Source organism: Manacus candei, unplaced genomic scaffold, assembly GCF_025592945.1.
Source record: "Manacus candei isolate 608988 ecotype Guabito, Panama unplaced genomic scaffold, ASM2559294v1 h1tg000171l, whole genome shotgun sequence".
Classification (NCBI taxonomy): Eukaryota; Metazoa; Chordata; class Aves; order Passeriformes; family Pipridae; genus Manacus; species Manacus candei.
The window spans coordinates 1,739-21,584 of record NW_026138219.1 but is presented as its reverse complement, the minus strand read 5'-3'; the positions used below and the strand labels follow the sequence as shown (position 1 = coordinate 21,584).

Sequence of the window (19,846 nt, the reverse complement as noted above, 5' to 3'; positions counted from 1 at the left end):
AGGCACTAACAAAAAGCCATGTTTGTGTATGTGCTGGAGCTGCAGTTTTATTGTCCTCTCAGTATCTCGATGTCTTCAGTAAAGTTTCTAGCTGGGAAATCCGCAGGTGGTGCAAACTGGCCAGTATTGCTCTCAGTGTTCCAAAGATTAGTTCCTCTTGGGTGTCTCCCTAGAAAGAGATGTGTACTCTGATCAAGTCCCTGCAAAGCTCCAACCTGAATAAGATTGTTTTGCTCACGGCAGTGTGGGGAGGAGCAGGTCACTGTGCCAGCACACAGGGAGTTGGCAGGACTCCTTCCTTAGTGTCCTCTCAGTGTATTGTGTCCTGCTCATTAAACATTGTCAAGCTGTGACAGCTTTTGAACTGCATTGGGGAAGTTTATCTTTTCCATTGTTAAAGGCCCAGACTTTAGGGCCCAGACTTCCTTGTTAGGAACGAGGGATTAAGTGTGTGAGTCATGGAGTTGGGGTGCAGGGTGTTTGAGGCCTCTTGACCTGTGTGATTGGTGAGAAGGCAGATGTTGATCGTGGATGTGAAGTGGTTAAAGACCTCGGGTTTATTTTGTGCTGAAGAGCAATTCAGGGACTATTAGGCCTTTTGTTTGACAGATTCCCTCTTTTGATTAGAAGTCCCCTTTCTCTTAACTCTTGCCTCTTCCCAGACTTCCCCAGTGTTCAGTTCCTGTATTGGCACAGGAGTTTTTTGCATATTTTTATACAACTTTGCCAAAGTTTCTGTATTTCTGTATTTCTGTTTATATGCAGTCCCATTACCTGCTGTGTATTTATCACTGAGTAAGGGGAAACTCAAGGTGGGGAGTGGGATTTTTTGAAACTACCCATATCTTATTGCCAAGTGTGATGCCCTTTTATCTCCTATAAAAGCACACATACTACTTTTCAAAAGCTTCTCTTTCATTACCTGAAGGAAATGTTACAGGCTCTGAACAGTCATTCTTCTTTATCATACTGATGGCTATTCACAGAAGAGATGAATATTCTAGAACAAGTTATAGTGAGAATATCTTTCTGTCTAAAGGTAATTTCTAGGTGCTTGATTTGGGCCTTCACTTCCTCAGTGGAATAGAAACATAACATGGTTGTCCAGCTTTTGGGATTTTTTTACCCAACAGATTTTTGCCGTGTGATCCTGGAAATACACCAGTTAGGTAGGTAGATGTTTGCCTGCAAAATACATATGGAGGGGCAGCAGAGAACTCCAAAGAGCAAGCAACACATTAGGATTTAATATCTTAACAAGTGGATGGGGTGGGGTGAGATTCCCAGCCAGAAATCTGTGGTTTGTGTGCAGTTTTGCCCTGTGCAGTGGTTTGAGCGAGGTCTATCTTTCTTGACACACGTTTTGGTAACAAGGAGGGCACCTGCATTTCTGCTGGCTGGTTTCTTACAGCTCATGTGATAAGCAAGGGCAAAGTTCAGACTGTGAGGACACACAGCCTCACTTGGTATATTCTGGTTTTCTGATTTCATGTTTTGCTTAATAGGTCTTTTTGTAAGAGCCTGAGTTTCAGTTTCGCAACCTTAATTCTGAATTTAAAACACTTGTCATGTAAACCATCTGGGCGATGTTCACCTCGTGTTACACATCCTTTTGGAGTGGAGAAGAGTTATTATTTTGTCCCTAAAGTGATTACAAGAAAATACTGAGTAATCTTTAATTTTGTTTTTTTTTGTTCTGTTTTTCTTTTAAGGAGAATATTAGTATCTTCTCTGAGTCTTCAGGAAGGGAGTCTGGGAACAAGGCTGCAGCAGAGAGAGCTTCACCTGGCAATGTGAGCTGTGGGAACAGTTCCCCAGAAGCAGAGGATACTGGTAAGAAGAGTCTTGTTTTTCAGAGATGTCTGAGCCTGACTGTGACAGAAAGGAGAGATCAGAGCAGTTTAGTTACCGTTCACAGTGTCAGTGCTTCCTTGTGCCTTCAGTTCAAATACTGTACTTGTACAGCCTCACAGAGCACTCACCAACACACTTCTCTATACGTGCTTACACTCAGTGCTCTTCTGTGCAAAAGGGTGTGAATTAGAGCAGTGAATAAAACCTGACAGTCTGGGATTTGTCACCAACCCAGATGTCACCACTTTGAGTTGATGTCCATCAATGTTTGCTGCAGAGTGACAGTGCTACAGAGGCAACACTGAGTAATGACATGACTGCTGGAGCAATGGGGAAAACCCCCACCAAACTGATGAAGTCAGTGCAGAAGTCCAAACTTTCTGTCCCAAATCACTAACTAAATTTAGTACCAGTCTGCTGATACTTATTCTAAGACACATGAGAAAAGAAAGCAGCAGAACACCTGAGGCCAAACAATTCACAAATCCAGCAACTAAAGGAAAAACCTAAATGTCCACAGACTAGCAAGACCTAAGAGCACTTTGAATCCAGTTTAGAGAAAAGCTGGTGCAGCCTGCAGTCCTTGTAAGGAGCTCTTTCCCTCCCAGCTGTTCACCCAAGAGCTGATGGTAGAGTTGGAGAAGCTGTTGCTCACTTCAAATTGCCAAGTGAGAGCCTGCCTTCTGGGCTGTGTTTTATAGTCCCTGATGGAAGTACAACTGCTCCATGTGCTGCCAAGACCCATGTGGACTCAGTATTTCTTTTTTTGCTTCCCAGATATCCACCTGCTGTATCTCTCCAAAAGGGCTGCTCTACGTGGGAGGAAGCGCCTGAAGCCCAAGTCTGGGCCGGCCCCGTCAGGTGGTGATGGCTGCGGCTCTGTGAGGCCGGCGCACCTTCCTCAGAGCCCCGAGCTCCCTGTGGACACCAAGAGGCTGAAAGAAGCCAACAAGGAGAACCTCGAGGCCGACCTGAAGGTGCCCGAGCACAGCCACTCCCAGCAGCGCTTGGACACACCCCCGAGCAGGGACCCGCCCTTGGCCAACAGGAACGGTGAGACAGGGCCGTCAGGGGGGGCGGGTCTGACAGGCGTGTGGAATTTGGAAACCTTAGATGGGTCGGGCATGTGCAGGGACAGCTGGAGCACCCCGTGGGTTGTGTGCAGAGGGGAAAAGATCTGGCAGTGAGGTTTCTGGCAGTGAGGTTTCTGGCAGTTGACTCCTGCCACAGAACCTGTGAGTGAGACAGTTTTTCAATAGGATTGAATGGACAAGTTGTTACTGGAAAGCCCCAGAACTTGGAGTTGTTTTTCTTTCTAAGCCTGCTTGAGAGGATCAGAGATTTTAGAGTCCCTGACAGAATTGCTGCCAAGGGAACTGTACACATGACCGATATTTACTGAATACTCCTTTTTCTGGATCTGCCTCCAGATGCTTCCAGGACAAGTGAAGCTTCTCTTGGGTTGCTTCCAGGGCATGAGGCTTCCCCAGCTCTTCCAGAGAAAGTCATTGCCACTCCAAGAATTTAGAGGCTTTCAACTAAGGTCACAGTCCCATCCGTGTCCGCAGTCCTGGTTGAAACTTATATATTGTCAGGACTGTTGTAACAATCCGTAATAAGTTTTTAAACTGAAATTGATATTTGCATGTATTGGCAGCACCGTTGTAGCCCTTTGCAATAAAATTTTTAAATTGAACTAGGTGTTGATTTGTGTTATTCACAACAATTAGCAGATGTAAACATTACAATGCTGGAGGATTTGGGGAACGAGTGAGGGGGACTGGGGGAAAATATCCAGGCATGTCCAGCAGATCTCTCAGTTCCAGTAAAGCTGGGGAGTGAAATCACAGATTTTTGATAGGCAGCCCAATCCACTGTGTAAGTAATCCTGAAATGCAACAAAAGCTCTCTATGGGAGAGGTAAAAAAGGAAATAACTCCAGAGAAATACTGGCAAATAGATTTCTCTGAGTAACCTAAATACGGGTGTTTGGGTATCTGCTGGTATTAGTGGATACATTTTCAGGACACTGGCTGTGCAAACAGGTCTACACAGAACCTTATGTACTTCTGTAACACCAACAGGGGTGCAAACCTGGTATAAAATCCTCCACACATCACACATATTGAGACTGACAAAAACTTACACTGTTATAGCACGGAACTTCCTTTACCTGCTACTTCAAATCCCCCTGCATTACCCAAACTGAAAGACATTTCCTCAGTCATGCCTTACCATCTAGATGTGGTGGTGTTTTACACTTATCCTGCCAGATAAAGGAGTAGCAGATTTGTTCATATTCACCATTGCAGTTTGACACCAAAAGGAGACAAACTGCACATATATAGATAAGACAAAAAAGCTCAGCAGGATATGGAACTGATGTAAAGCTAATTAGAAAGAAACACTTTAAGAGTGAAGGTTGCAGATCACAGGAAGATAGGTTTCTGGTGGGGGAACACTGGCTTTAAAGAGAAGAGAAGCTCTTGGGGTTTGATTTGTTCACTCTTTCAGAGTGCAAAGATGATCTGGTGTTCCAGAGCAGAATCTGGAGCCAGAAGTTTGAGAATAGGGTGCGATAAGAGCACCAGAGAATTATCTCTGTTTATAAGAAGCAGCCCTGCAGAGCTTTCTTTGGCTTAAACTGAAAGTGGAAGTCCTGTTTTACTAAAGAGAACTTTGATCTATTGGTGTTTTGGAGGAAGAAAAAATAACAAAGCACCTGATGTCTGTATTGAGATCAAGTGTATCACAGAAAGCTAACAGTGCACCAAGGCAAGAGACCTTCACATAATTTAGGCTGTTATTTTCCCAATAGCAATAATTTCCCAGTACATGTGGATTGAAACAACCACCGTCACAGTAAGTCAGAGCTTTCCTTGCTCTGGCCTTTCACATATCACTAAGGAAAGGTTAGGCCAATTTATTCTCAACAAGATTTTGAATTCTTCAGAAGTCAAAACTGAATTCAAGTCAGGTTATAAATACTGTAATGTCCAAACTTCTAAAACCTTGTATTCTCTTCTATTTGAGTCCACCTTGTTCCTCTGTCAGAAGAAAAGGCTAGATATGGGACTAATTCCTTTCTTTGATAGGAAACAGTTTTTAACAATAAAGTGGAAAAAAGGCCTTTGAATAAAGGTTTACTTACAAAAATTATACTGCTGCAACAAACACCAGGACAAAAAAGCATGGACTGTATTATTATCTGTGTTATTAAATGTGAAGTAGTGCTATTGAGTCTGTGTTTTCCATACTATGAAAACCCGCAGTACCTTGAGAATCCCTGACTGAATATTGTTATTTAACCTCCTTAACAATGCAAATTATGGTGGGTTCTAAGAACTCAGTTTAATTACTGCTATGCTTTGATAACTCCTGTGCACATACAACATTCAAAACCCATTAAACAACAGTATTCGTTTTTTTGGTAGATATTTGGTCTTGAAGGAAAACTTTCTACTAATTTTTTCTTTTTCTTTTAAAACTCACTGTTGTTGGTTGGTATCAAGACCTAGAAAGCTAAGGAATGCTGGAAAGGGCTGCAAAGGTATTTGCCACCCTTTTATCCAACATCAACAACAGAGTGTGGTTTAAATACAGACTTGTAAAACAGCACTGCTGCTGTAATCAAATTACTGTTGATTAGTTAAGTTAGATATACTCTGCAGAAGGTGATTATCTTTGGCCAATGTATAAAAGAGGGTTTAGTTGGTTTGGTTGGTTTGTTTTTTTTCAATAAAACTCAAGAAGGTGAGAAGACCACAGTCCTTCAGCCTGCCAAAACTCGTATTTCCTTGGACTTACTCTTTTTAGCAGCTTACTGAGAAAACTATGAGAATATTTAATATGCTGCTGGATCTCTTAGCGTGTTCCTGCAGGTGCTTGATTGGATTTACCTAAATCTTCCAATGGCAATTGTGATGGGATAACCGAGTTGAAAAAGTGAACAATAAACAGAATTTTGTCACTTTATAATAAGAGTGTTTTGGGATGAGGGCATGGGGCTTGTTTTTTATGGAAAATACAAGAGAAAGTTTGTAGGTTCTCTATGATCCGCAGTAAAAGAGCTATAAGCACAAGGTGGTATCTTGAAATCCAGATAAAGAAAGTTGATTAGAAAGAGCTCATAGCATTCCCCTCCTTTAGCCGACTACTCACAGACACCTTGGACTGTGAGCAGTAGCATCTGTCTACTCACAGAGGCTTTGCTGAAAGCCTCCTCCTGCTGTAATACAAAACAGACATCAAAGAAAGGTGCCTTGATAAAAGAGGCATTTCACTGTTTGCCTTGAACTGACTAAGAAAAGGTGTGAGCTCTTTTGGCCTTTTTTAGAGAGATAAAAAAACCAAACCAAAAACTGTTTGTGGAATTCTCTGGAAAATCTGACTTATTGAAGGAAGTAACATTTTGTGATACTTGTGCTATCAGAATGTGCAAATTTTCTGCTTATCGTTCATTCAGACGCTTGTTAAGCCCATAATGGTCTTATTAATGTTTTAACACAGCTGAGTGAAATAAAATTACTCAACATTTTGGCTTCAATCTTCAATGATGTTTTGAATATGAGAATATTCATTTGGAGGAAGAACAGAACGTATTTTCACAGATCCATTATGTTTTATTGTTCCAACACACAGATCCTCTCATTTCCTGGGACTGCCAGGAGAGGCAGATGCTGATGTACCGGCTTCCTCCTCCACTTTGGAGCCTGCAGGCCAGCTGCTGGACCTAGAGCTGCTGGAGCTGGAGCTGCTGGATCTGAATCTAGAACTGGCCACAGGACCATTGTTCACATCCCTGGCAGCAGCAGAACCCAGCAGTCTCTCTGCATCCTCACTGCACCGGCCCACGATGACATTGCTGATGCTGTGGATCAGTGGTGCCGCGTGCTCGTTGAGCAGAGGCTCCATGATCTCCACCAAGACCTCTACATTCGGTCCGTAGAGGCAGAGGCTGTACAGGATGATGCTCTGTACATCCTCCACCAGCCACCACTGGTCCCAGTATATTCCCTCCAGCCTCTGGCGCAGGCAGGGCCACACACGGTCCAGGAGATGTTGCTGTCGACGGAACAGTCCTGCCCACACCTCGGGCAGGATGCCGTCCGTGGGCTGTGGCCCTGCAGTCCCCTGCCCAGCTGGGGACAGTGTTCCGGGTGGGGGAGGTGGAGTGGGCACCACGGGGCGATGGGGGCTGTTTCCGGGCAGGTGGGAGGGAGCTCTCCCTGCCCAACTGTTGGTCTCCGGTGACTCCTCAGGGGCTGTGATGGCCCTTCCTTCTCGTTCCCTCCCAGCCATGGTGCTGTGCGGGACGAGCAGGCACCGAGGGGCGGGCACCTCAGGCCGCTTTTGCAGGGGAGTCGGGGGGAGCCTTTTGTGACGCCAGAGCTTTCTGAGTCACCGTCGCCAGCGAGGTCACAGTGGCTGCACCCGATGCGTCACAAGGGGGTCCCCGGCTCCCCAATAAAAGCGGGTGAGCCGCACGCCCCGCACACCACCATGGCCCGCTACCGCCGGCGCTCCCGCAGGAGCCGCAGCCGGAGCCGCAGCCGCCGCCGCTCCCGCCGCCGGGGCGCGCGGAGAAGGCGGCGGGCTGGATCCCGCCGCTCCAGATACCGCCGGCGCCGCCGGGGCGGCAGGAGGCGCAGACGCCGCTGAGCGGGCACCGGGCAGCGCGGACCAGGCCCCGTACGGACACACGGCGGGCCGGACAATAAATTAGCACGGCAAACGTCACATGGGTGTGCTTGTCTCTGCTTCGCCCCCCTCACAGCGCCTCACGCCTCAGGGCTCCCCCGTGGGTCGCGCTGCTCGGAACCCGCGCCCGCATTCCACGTGTTCCATCTGCTGCCGCTCCTGTGTTTCCAGCTCCGCTGTTCGACAACAGCGCTCCCAAACTCTGTCCCTCCCCGTTTTTCTGTGCCCTGTTCATGTCCATCCCAAAGCTGAATCAAGAAGGAGTGTGAATTGCAGACCTTTTCAGAGGTCCCCTACCTGATATTCGTGCTGTGTAGGAATATATTTGCATCAGTTAATCAAATTTATTTACATCAAATGGTGAATATTTTTACATAACTATTCCTTATTTGCACAAATTCATCAAGTGATGAATTTCTTACATAAATGATGCCCCTTATTTACATAAGTTCATCTTCACAGCTGGCAAAGCTTCAGTCTGTCACCAGCGATTCTCTGCCGTGGACATGGTCCTGGGGCTCCCGGGCCCGTGGCCGTATCCCCCAGCACGTGGGCCGGTGAGGCGGCCTCTTGCTGGGCGGAGGGCAATCCTGCGGGCTGGGGACCCTCCTCTGGGGAGGTGCTGGGACGCCCCAGGCAAGCGGTTCCTGCCCCGTCTGAGAGCGGAGGGGCCGCGGCTGCTGCCCTGGGCAGAGGGACCTGCCCCCTCAGCCTGCTGCTCCTGCTCTGCGGAGTCAGGCACAGCTCGGGGGCAGCTGGGACTGCCAGGAGGGGTGGCCGCCGATGTATCGGCTTCCTCCACTTTGGAGCCTGCGGGGCTGCTGGTGGGAGTCCCCTCTTGGGAGCTGCTGGACTTGGGGCTGCTGGAGCTTCTGGTGCTGCTGGACCTGCATCGTCCCTGGCAGCAGCAGAGCCCAGCAACCCCTGTGCCTCCTCGCTGCACCGGCCCACGATGACACTGCTGACGCTGTGGATCAGTGGCCAGCCACCACTGGTCCCAGTATATTCCCTCCAGCCTCTGGCGCAGGCAGGGCCACACGCGGTCCAGGAGATGCTGCTGTCGACGGAACATTCCTGCCCACACCTCGGGCAGGATGCCGTCCGTGGGCTGTGGCCCTGCAGTCCCCTGCCCAGCTGGGGACAGTGTTCCGGGTGGGGGAGGTGGAGTGGGCACCACAGGGCGATGGGGGCTGTTTCCGGGCAGGTGGGAGGGAGCTCTCCCTGCTCAACTCCTGCTCTCCAGTAACTCCTCGGGGGCTGTGATGGCCGTCTCTATATAATCATGTTCTTCATGGCCAGGAAACCTGACAGTCTTTACTGTCCTGCTGCAGAGTGGGTACGCTGGATTTCTCCTTGTCCACCACGGGATGCAAACCCTGCAGAACTTGTGGTGACAGGGAAGAGAGGCAGCCACGCCATTTTGATGTCCTGGCACATGGGGCAGCCCCACTGTGTCTCCATGGCCATTCTGTGCTCTGCGTGGGGCTGGAGAGAGCTGAGGACCAGGAGCTGCTCCCCCTCGCCGGCACGCTCGGCAGGAGTCAAGGCTTGGACCAGCCTGGCCCAGGCTCTGCTGGTGCCCAAACATGAGCAGCGAGGGACGTGGCCTCGCAGTTTGACCAGCGATGTCAAAATGGGAGGTTCCCCCCTGCAGGTGCTGGAGCTGGAGCTGGAGCTGGAGCTGGCTCTGGCCACAGGGCCGTTGTTCTCATCCCTGACTGCACCAGAGCGCAGCAGCCTCTGGGCCTCCTCACTGCACTGGCCAACAATGATGTTGTGGGGTTTTTTTCCCACTTGATTTCCACTAAGCTGACAGTTGACTGAAACTCTGCATTTTCCACCAGAAGTTTTAAAGTCTGCCTGCTGGAGATAAAACCCTGTCAGGCACTTCTTGCAGACTAGTTTACTGAAACACATGGAGCCGGCATCAATGATTTCGTTGTGGTTCATCAAACTCTGCCTTTCCATGGAAAGTCTAAAAGCTACATAACCTGGCCTCTAGTTTACTGGAGTTCTGGGTTGAACTACGTGGTCAGCTCTTCTCCATCTCAGCTGCAGAATTTATTTCTTCTAAAGCTGTAGAAGTGGCACAGGCTCAAAATGACACTGAAAAGCTCAACAGAAATGCACAATGAACACTGGATTTCTTATCACAGGAACACACCCAGTCAGGCAGAGAGTTCAGTCTGGGTGTTGTCTTGTTTTAGAGACTGGACTCGCAAATTAGAAATCGCGTTTAGCCTGGAGGCCTCTTTAGAGTGTGCAGCTGCCTCTTGGAAGTGCAGGTGTGCTTGCAGAGACGGGTGCTTTGGGATGGTCTTTCCACATCTACCCTGGACATACGCACGGTGCCTACAAGCCTTGGGATTGCTTTGGAAGTATTTGTGCTTGAATCTATAAACACACGAGCATCCTTCTTCAGGAGCCAGTACGAAAATTCTGAACAGCTGGAGAAAGACAAGTCTGTACTGTGGTTCAAGACTTGAGGAAATGAAATGGAGAAATGAAATGTCTTTTTCCCCCTCTCCCATTTCTCACCCTCCCCCCCCCACGTTTTCTGCCCTTTTCTCCGATCACGTTTCTCTCCTCTTTTCAGTCACGTTTCTTGCCCTTCCTTTCCCCCTCATATTTCTTGCCCTTTCCCCCTCACAGTTCAGTCCCTTTTTTCACTTGTTTCCCTCCCCTTTTTCACTCACTTTTCCTGCCTTTTCCCTCCTCACGTTTCCCACCCTTTCCTCTTCACATTTCTCACTTTTCCCCCTCATGTTTCCTGCCCTTGTCCCCTCATGTTTTCTGCCCTTTTCTCCCCTCACGTTTCTGTGCTTGTCCCAGTCACAGTTTTCACACTTTCCCCCTCATGTTTTCCACCTGTTTCCCCTCCCGTTTCTCACATTTCCCCCTCATGTTTCCCCCCCTTTTCCCCTCACATTTCCCTCCTTTTATCCCCTCCCGTTTCTCACACTTTCTCCATCACATTTCCTGCCCTTTCCCCCTCACATTTCCTGCATTTTTTCACGTTCTCAGTGTCTGTTTCTCTTCAGTGGTGTTTGGCCTTCTCTTCTTTTTATTTTTTTTTCCTGCAATGCCCTACTCAAGTAATGCTTCCTTGAGCAGCAGCCTGAGAAGCCCTAGCCTGTGAGTCTGTCTGTTGCTGAACAGAAGGTCGTGCTGAACCAGAAGAATCTCATTAGGGAAAAACAAACCAAAGTGGACTTCCTGCTGGAATTTTGGTGTTTGGGGGGTTTTTTTGTTTGTTTGTTTGTTTTTTCCCCAAACTCTATGTACATAGTCTTCTTAGTGTTCTAAAACAAATAGGTAGCCTTAGGCATACATGTCTCAGAGAAGCACCCACTGCACAATGGACTTCAAGTAGATCCCATCTCCTTCTTAAGAGTCACCTCAGAGTCACTATGACTCCTGTCTGAAAGAAACCTGCCCTGATGGCTCTTTAGGTTAAAGGAAGTCCATCTGGACAAGAAGTGCTTTTGGCCCTTTGTTGCCTCCATATAACTTTAAAAGGTGCAAACCACGGAGTTTCTTCCCATTTTCACCTATTTGGACTGACTTGACATCAGATGAAAGCACTGAGAGCCGAGGTTACAAACTGGCTCGTGGATCTCTGCGTGTAGAGACCAAAGATGCAAAACTGGATCGATCAGCCCGTTGTTCATTACTGTCCATCTAAACAGGGGGCTGAAAGTGGGGGCTCCGCCTGCCCTCTGCTGCTCTGGGGCCAGGGCTGGGGAGGGAGAGACCAGGGATGGCCCTGGGAGGCGCCTCCAGCTCCAGGCACCATCTTGTGTGTGGCTGCAGTCCCGGCTGCCATCTTGTGCGGTCTCTTGTGCCTCCAGGGATGGGCGCCTGTCTTTTTCTCTCCCACACTGGGATTTGGAAACGGTTCTTTTTTCCTGTGTTACACTGTTTCTTCCTTGTACATGCCCAAGTCGTTGTCTTGCTCATTTTACTCTAAGAATGGAAATAAGAGGGCTCAGATAAGCATCCATCCAAATGTTCTCTGACTACTGCAGCTTCAGCCAGCAGTCACCTGCCTCTGCTTTGCTCCTCCAGCATTCTCTCTACCACAGCAACACACATCATTCAGCTTTCAAAGCTTTCCACAGGATATCGTCCTCTGCCATCTCCTGTTCATTAGGATCTGCCTCCAAACACCCCATGAGGCTGGCTTCTCTATGCGAGCACCTAGGCACACACTTCTGTGCTTTCTTTTCATTTGGAGAGGACCGGCCGAACATTACAAGATAAGGATAATTCTCCACGTGTGATTAGTACAGGTTTATGTATTTTCTGTAGCCTTTTACAACCACAGTTTGGAAGTGCATTTTACAAAACTGTACGCGCTACAGAGCGTTTCAAAGACAGCTCTTTCAAATTTTCCTTTTCTTTCCTAAATAAAGATCCCATTTCCTAAGCTGAGTCTAAACTACAGACCTTCTGCTGGGTGTCTGTCCATGCCCAGATCAAATCCAGGCTTTCTCTGCATGAGCGTGCCACTGGGAGCAATCATTTCACAGCTGTTCCGTGTCTTTTGTGGAAGGAGTGGGTGATATCAGTCCAGTTCCTAGTCAAGGTTTCCATATCTCAAAATCTCCTGCCTTAATTAGCACTAACTGGCATCCTTCTTGGAAGCATCAGAAGAAAGGCCAAGCATGAAGAATGAAGTAGTCTCTCTCTCCTGGAGGTGAACCCCCCAGGACACACACAAGGCACCAGGCTTAATGGTATGAGGGCTGAATATGAAGTTTATTCTTATTAGATTAACTAAAGGCTATTCTCATCCTTAAAATACACCAAAAAAATAGCACAAGTGTGTAGTGGCCAGAAAACAACAGGAAAAGGGAAATGGGAGCAGAGTGGGAGCAGGCTGTGTGCTCAGGAGCTGATCTGCCCTGTCAGGCACCAGCCTAGAACTGGGCCGTGCCCGCAGCCCAGGTGAAATGGCCCTGGGCAGGTGGAAATTCAGAGCTCAAAACCAGGTGATGCCAGCTGAGGAGAATGGGTGGGAGCAAATTTGGGTCACAGGGGGAGCAAAATGCTGATATATTTTGCTCGGAACGGGTGTGGGAAGACGGGCACATGGCACCACCCTTTGCACACCCCGGGAAAGGGGGGCACTGTGGAGATGTGGGGACAGAGCCACTGCATGGACTTGGGAGTGGTTTTGGGGGGGCTGGCAACCAAAGTCCTGCTCCTGAGTGGGGTGCAGGGACACGGAGGTCATCAGAGATGCAGGGCACAATGAGGGACATGGGGGACAGGAGGCCATAATGGGCTGGGCCAGATCTGCACGAGTGACTGGCAGGGAAGGCGTTTCCTTGCTAGCTGCAGTCACTGTACTTCCCACTTTACATCTGCAAGAACAATCACCCTACAGGCTTGGCCCAACATCACTGTGATGATCAGTCAGCCTCCACCCTCTCTGGCTGGAACCTCGGCCGGGGGCAGCAGTCAGCAGTGTTTATGCAGGTCTGTCCGCTTTTTCTGCTGTCAATCCAGGAAGCGATTCACTTCTTCAGGCCAGAAGCTCTGGCCCAAGCAGACTGATCGGTGAATATCCATCTGTAAGCTTTAATCTCACTGCACACACAAGTATCCACAGCTAAGGTTAAAGGAAGCAGACAGATACGATATTCACGGGTGACAATGGGAGCCCCTTCTTCCCCATCACACATGCATTTTGCACATAGGCGTCTTTCACTGGAAAGGCAAGCTATTGCAATGGCATAGTTATCCCAAAGTCCATACAACAGTGCACCAAAGCATTAGACCCTTCATTCTTCAGTACCTTCTTACTGATACTGACTAATTAGGTTCTACTGAATTCCAACCAGGGATCACCCCCATAACATCAGGGGGCTGTTCTTCCTTTGAGTAATAATGGTTCAGCTGTCTCTTGAGGACATATTGCTGACTGAAGGCCAGTCTCTCCCATATCCCTTGTAGAAGGAGTTTACCTTAGATCCCCAAATTTTGCATGCATGCAAAAAGACCACCAACAAACCAACAAAAAATCCACAACAGAAACTTTCAGGAGGACCAAGACATAAAAGCAGATTCTGCTTATCAAACCCAGAGCTATTGTATTAAAATGTCTATGAATCTTTCTTTGGCATTTTCTGAATTATGGCTGTAGAGTCATTTTTGAGAGATAAATATGCCGCACCTAACAAGCCCAGATTACACAGTGGCAGGAGCAATTAGTCATCCATACAGTATTCCAGCAATTGTGTAGCATTTTATTCAGATAACTGGGCCCTGGACATTGCAACTGGCTTCTGATTTACGTTTCACCACTTCTTTTTCACATTCTGAGCCAAGAGTGTCCCAGGCGGCCAGGGGAGTGGGGCTGCGCAGGGAGGAGAAAAGGCTCCATGTGCCTGCGCAGCGAGGGGAAGGCGCTGCTGCCCATCTGTGAGTGAGGGAGTGGGGCAGGCACAGGGAACTGGGTGCTGTGTCCGTGGTTCGGTCTGCACATGCCATAAGGGTGCAGCTCCTGTGCCTGCACAGGGTGCTTGGAGGAGGGTGAGGAGGGTGCCGCTCTGGGGAGTAAGAGCTCCACGCTGGGGTTGGTTTGTACCCTCAAGGGTGTCGGATCCCTTGCTTTGTTTAAGTTTCTTGATAAATTTTAGCCATATGTGCCAAACTGAAAGTCCATGAGAGGAAAGGAAAGAAAAATTGAAAGCTTTTAGGGCAGGGTTTTTGTTTTTCTGGCGGAAGATGGAGATGATGCATGAAAGCCGTAACACTCCTTCCAGCAACTTCCAAGGTCTCATAGCATTGAGGGGTACAAGGGTCAGTTAAAACAGGGCTAATTAGGACTAGGATTTTAATCCAGACAATAAGATATAGGTTATTCATGGGTTATAGGTTATAAGATATAGGTTATTCATTTTCTGCTTCTTTCCTTGTCAAGGTCTGGTATGACATGTATTTCCACTGCTCAATACCTGAGGGGTTGCAACCCACAGTGGAGCAGAGGTCTTCTTGGTGGCAAATACAGGGGTCAATCCAGTCTTGCCCTTGATTTTTTTGTACAGATTATTTTTTAAAGGTTAACTTCAGAGGGTTGCTTCCCTCTACCACTGTCCACTCTGTGGGAGGAGGCTCCACTGGTCCCTTAACCCGGGATGCGTGTGACCACCCTTTTCTGCACTGCAGACTGCTGTCTCAGTTGTTAAGAGTACTTGGAAGGGACCTTCCCATGCCGGTTTTAAGGTTTCATCTTTAAGGGACCTTCTCATGCCGGTGTTAAGGTTTCATCTTTCTGTGGGAGATGAGCAAAATGAAGAAGAACAATACCGGAGATGGATCACAGTTTTGAAAGAATCGACAGAGGAAGAAGACCTTATTTAAGACTACGGACTTTACTTACAAACAAGGGACTTTATGAATTAAGTTAGAGTTTAACGTTAAAATAGGGTTGTCATGTTATATTTCATAGTGTTTGTAAAGATTCTATCCTCTCTTATCCCTTTTTACTTGTTAATTCCCTTATAAGGTTGTTACTCCTCCCCTCTTGTCCATATACAATTGTAACCCCTCCCATGATCGCCTATTTTATGCAAGCTCCTCCTCCTCTTATCTATTATATTCATAATGTTCCAGAAAGTTCTCCTCCTTCCACCATATAAGGGGGAAGCCATCTTAATAAAGAGTTCACTCCTGTTCCACCTACAACCCTTTGAGTGAATTTCCCCATTTCCCTTAGCCGGGCTGTGTTACCTTTCCAAGATATTACTAGAACCCCATCTCCTGGCTTTATCTGATGTGTGTCAAAAGTCCAGGGGTGAGGCCTGGGGCAACAGCCCTTTTCTTCTAAGCTTTGCAAGAGAGAACGCAATTGCCTGCAAGTAAGTTTTGAGAGACAGGTAATTTGTTTCAGGAACTGGCAACCCTTCTTCCCTTCCCAGAGAAGGTAGTCCAAACAGCATTTCATAAGGAGTATCCTTTCTTGGAGCAGTTGTAATTCACAGTAGTGCTAAAGGCAAACATTTAACCCTAGTTTCAATTATTAATGAATATCTAGTTTCAATTATTAATTTAGTAATACGGGTTTTAAGAGTAGCATTCATCCTCTCAACACGTCCTGAACTTTGAGCATGCCAGGAAGTATGAAAACTCCAAGTGATGTCCAATGCAGCACACACAGCCTGTAAAATTTTTGAAGTGAAGTGAGTCCCTTTATCAGATCACTCTGTATCTGGGAATGATTTGTTCTAATTGAATTTTAGCCACATTTGAGGTTGTAGAGGTTGCAGTAGGAAAAGCCTCTACCCAGTGAGTAAGATGATCAGCTATAGCCAGGAGGTATTTCCATCTCTGCACCGTGGAGAATTCAGTATAATCTACCCGTGTACTTTGAACAGGTGTAGCGGTTAGGTGCCGCGGTCCGGGGTTGGCGTTGCGACGACGACAGCAATAAAGGGCTCTTTACAAGGTGGAAGGTCTGAGGCTATCGCAAGTTTATTGAAAGAGGGTGCCTGCTTTTATAGGGTTCAGGGGGAAGGTACTGGAAAGATAGGTGGAGCATGGGATTGGCAGGTGAGAGAACAAACCAGAGGACAAGCCAGTGAAGGTAGGAGGGAAAATGAAACAACCGGGGACCAATAACAAGTCACTCCACACTGCGGCAAATCCCAGCCAATCAGAGGGAGGAACAGGGGAACAAGGGGTGAACATGTCTGGGCAATAGCAATGAATGGGTACATCAGTGTATGCATGCATTAACAGTTTTATAAACATTCTAAAGTCCTTGAAGTCAGCTCAGCAATGTCGTCTCAACTTCCATAAACTTCTCTCCACTTTTGGAACCTTTCCCACTCTGATTTCTCTTCCTCCGCTGTTAGATGCGGTTCTTCCTCCACTAGGGGCTTTTCTCATCACTTTCTTATGTACCCTTGGGCAAACCAAACCTCATTCAGTCACTTGTTTTGCTAGTGAACATACTCCTACCCAGCCATAGGTTCTTAGAAATGGGTCACGTAATGCTTGGGTTCCCCAGGGTGTTTCTTGGTGTAACTTAATTAATATTTCTCTAGTAATTGCTTTGTTCAGTATTTGCCTTCCATCTGGTAAAAAACCACCTGCCTTCCTGGGTTTTCACACCTCCCATTTTTTGTAAGAGTTCTTCTTCTTCCTTCATAAACAATGGAAGTTTTACATTCCCTGTTTTGCTGCTACGTATCAAGGCCAGCATTTTGGTTTCTTCCTCCCTTGCAGCCTCCTTAGCTAGTTTATCAGCCAAACGATTTTCCTTTATTTCCAGAGGCTCTCCTTTCTGATGTCCCATTACAGGGACTACAGAAACAGCCTCAGGTAGATCAAGAGCTTCCAAAACTTCCAGGACTACCTGCTCATGTACTGATTCCTTCCCTCTAGAGGAAATTAATGCCTGTTCCTTCCATATTTTCCCAAAAGCGTGTACTACTCCAAAAACACACTTAGAATCGGCAGAAATTGTTCCTCTCTCTCCTCTAAGTAACTCCAAGGCTCGCTTTAATGCATATAATTCACATGTCTGGGCCGACCAGCTGCTGGGCTCCCCAGTGGCATAACCATTATGACGCTTCCCATTTATACATCAGGACGACCTGTCACTACAAATTCTCTTTCCATCAACTAAGGGGGTTTCCTGTAAATCCCCTCTGACTCTAGTTTGGTATTCTAGAATGTCTAGTTTGGTATTCTAGAATGTCTAGACAGTCATGTTCAGGGATTTCTGATTCTGCCCTCCCACACAGGAACTGAGAGGGATTTACATTCTTATCTGTAGCTAATACTAAGTTGTCCTTTTCCATTAAAATGGTCTCATATTTCAGGGCTCTTAAGTCTGTCAACCACCTCCCAGACTTCTGACTCAGAACTGTTCTAACTGCACGTGGAGTGGACACAATTAAAGCACCTCCAAAAGTTAATTTTCTGCTTTCTTCCACTAGTAAGGCTGTAGCACCTACTGCCTGGACACAGGTCAGCCATCCCCGCAATACCGGGTCTAACATTTTCAAAAGGTAAGCTATGGGTCTTTTCTGGCCTCCCCATATCTGAGTCAAGACTCCGTAAGCCATTCCTTCTTCCACACTGATATACAAGTGGAAGAGTTTCTCCAAGGAGGGGAGTGCCAGAACAGGTGCTTGGATCAATTTCTCCTTTATATCCTCAAACTGTTGCTGCTGATCTCTAGTCCACTCAAGTTTTTCTCCCTCTTCTTGTAATTTTTCATATAGGAACTTAGCATGCTGGGTTAAAGTTCTCCATCCGTAATCGACAATATCCAAGCAAGCCTAAGAACTTTCTTGTTTCTCATTTGGTTCTAGGAAGGTGCATGGCAACAATGCCAGAAATGCATTCTGGGGTTATCCTCTTTCACCCTTCACTTGTTAAATGCCGGAGATATTTTACTTCTTTTTCCACAAACTGTAATTTAGTGTTAGAGACCCTTAGTCCTTTCCCTCCCAGGAAGTTTAATGACCGGACAGTGGCATCTCGCACTACTTCTTTTCCCTCCCCTGATACCAGTAAATCATCTACATATTTTAGTAACCTAACCCCTGGGGGTGTTCTGAATTCCTCAAGAACTTTTTCTAGGATTTGTCCAAACAAATTTGGAGACTCTGTAAACCCCTGGCGTAAGGAAGTCCAACATAACTGCTGCTTCCTTCCTGTGATAGGATTTTCTTCTCAAAAGCAAATATATCCCTACTGTTCTCTGCTAAAGGACAGGCCCAGAAGGCATCTTTAAGGTCCACTACACTAAACACACATGATTGTGGGGGATTTTACTCAATAGGGTATAAGGATTTGGGACAGCTAGATGACATACCTGGATGAGCTTATTCAAGTCTCTGAAATCTTGAAGTAATCTGTAAGTCTCATCTGACTTTCTGATTGGTAAAATAGGAGTACTGTAGGGAGACATGCAAGGTTCCAACAACTCATCTCTCAAGAATCTTTCGATTGCCAGTTGTAACCATCATAGCCGAAGCTACTTTTTTTCTGGTCCTTTCTTTTCTTGAATACTTAAGCTGCCACTTGCTGACATTCCCCCTCACCCCAGCCCCTTTTTTGCCTCCGGAAGGCTTTGAACAGGAAGGGCACTGGAAGTTCAGCTCTGCACATGCTGAACTGGCAGAAACGTGTCCCGCGTGTCACTCTTGGCACAGGTGAAGACAAAGCTTTGGAGTGGTCTGGGTCCCAAGGGATGCACTCACGGCATAGGGTCCTGGTTGTGAGAGGCCCGATCCCCAGCGGAGCGCTCCCGAGTGGGGTCCAGGGGGCTCTCCCGAGCCAGGGAAAGCCCGGGCGAGCAGAGACGCGGGCCCGAGCACACCCTGAGCGAGTCGCTGCCGGCGCACAGGGACACCAGGGACATTGACACCCTCATCTGATGGGAGCTTGCTGTGCTTTATTGGCAGAGCCAGGCCCGCGTCAGGGCCGCGCTCTGGTTGCTCTGGCTCTGTAAGGCCGAGGCCCTGAGCTCGGCTCAGCGGCGTCTGCGCCTCCTGCCGCCCCGGCGGCGACGGCGGTATCTGGAGCGGCGGGATCCAGCCCGCCGCCTCCTCCGCGCGCCCCGGCGGCGGGAACGGCGGCGGCTGCGGCTCCGGCTGCGGCTCCTGCGGGAGCGCCGGCGGTAGCGGGCCATGGTGGTTCTGGCTGAGGGCTGGGGGCGGCTGCCCAGCTTTTATAGGAGAGCCGCGCAAGAGCCCTTTGTGACACCAGCACTTGTTAGAGCCAACATCACCAGCGAGGTCATAATGAGGGCCACACCCAGATCCTGCAGAATCCATGGCACCTGAATCCAGAGGATAATTCTTCCAGTCTGAAGGAACATTTCTTTAAAGACATTCAGAAGGTTGGCCTGCTTACAGTGAAATAGAAGGAGTTTGGAGATAATACTTTCTAGGTAAGTTCAGGCTGTAGGGCTGGGATAAGTCACACTGCAGATGGCTGGTGCTGGCTGCATTCTGAGAGGATGCTGATTTTCTCTAAGGATGACCCAGCATTTCACATTACAAGCCAGAAACATCTATTTGTCCTAGTTCTTTCCTTAGAGAGAAGAGAGACCTTCATTTCCCTGAAGTTTTCCGAAATGGCTCTTGTCCCTCCCCTACAGGGATTCTGCAGGGTCTGGGTGTGGCCCTCATTATGACCTCGCTGGTGATGTTGGCTCTAACAAGTGCTGGTGTCACAAAGGGCTCTTGCGCGGCTCTCCTATAAAAGCTGGGCAGCCGCCCCCAGCCCTCAGCCAGAACCACCATGGCCCGCTACCGCCGGCGCT

The 19,846-nt window shown here is 47.9% G+C and overlaps 2 protein-coding genes across 2 annotated transcripts; both read right to left on the bottom strand.

The window, feature by feature from the left end:
- Positions 1-6,501: 6,501 nt before the first annotated feature.
- Positions 6,502-9,522, bottom strand: LOC127463737 (uncharacterized). The gene is given in 4 exon segments (XM_051773550.1): positions 6,502-6,679; positions 8,477-8,536; positions 8,538-8,967; positions 8,970-9,522. Coding segments are annotated over 4 exon segments (1,221 nt in total).
- A 1,245-nt stretch (positions 9,523-10,767) lies between these two features.
- Positions 10,768-19,355, bottom strand: LOC127463741 (basic proline-rich protein-like). The gene is made up of 2 exons (XM_051773558.1): positions 18,392-19,355; positions 10,768-11,520 (listed from the first exon to the last, which is right to left on the bottom strand). Exon 1 carries the CDS (start codon positions 19,353-19,355, stop codon positions 18,717-18,719), a length of 639 nt encoding a protein of 212 aa, XP_051629518.1. The 3' UTR covers positions 10,768-11,520; positions 18,392-18,716.
- Between the last annotated feature and the right edge of the window lie 491 nt (positions 19,356-19,846).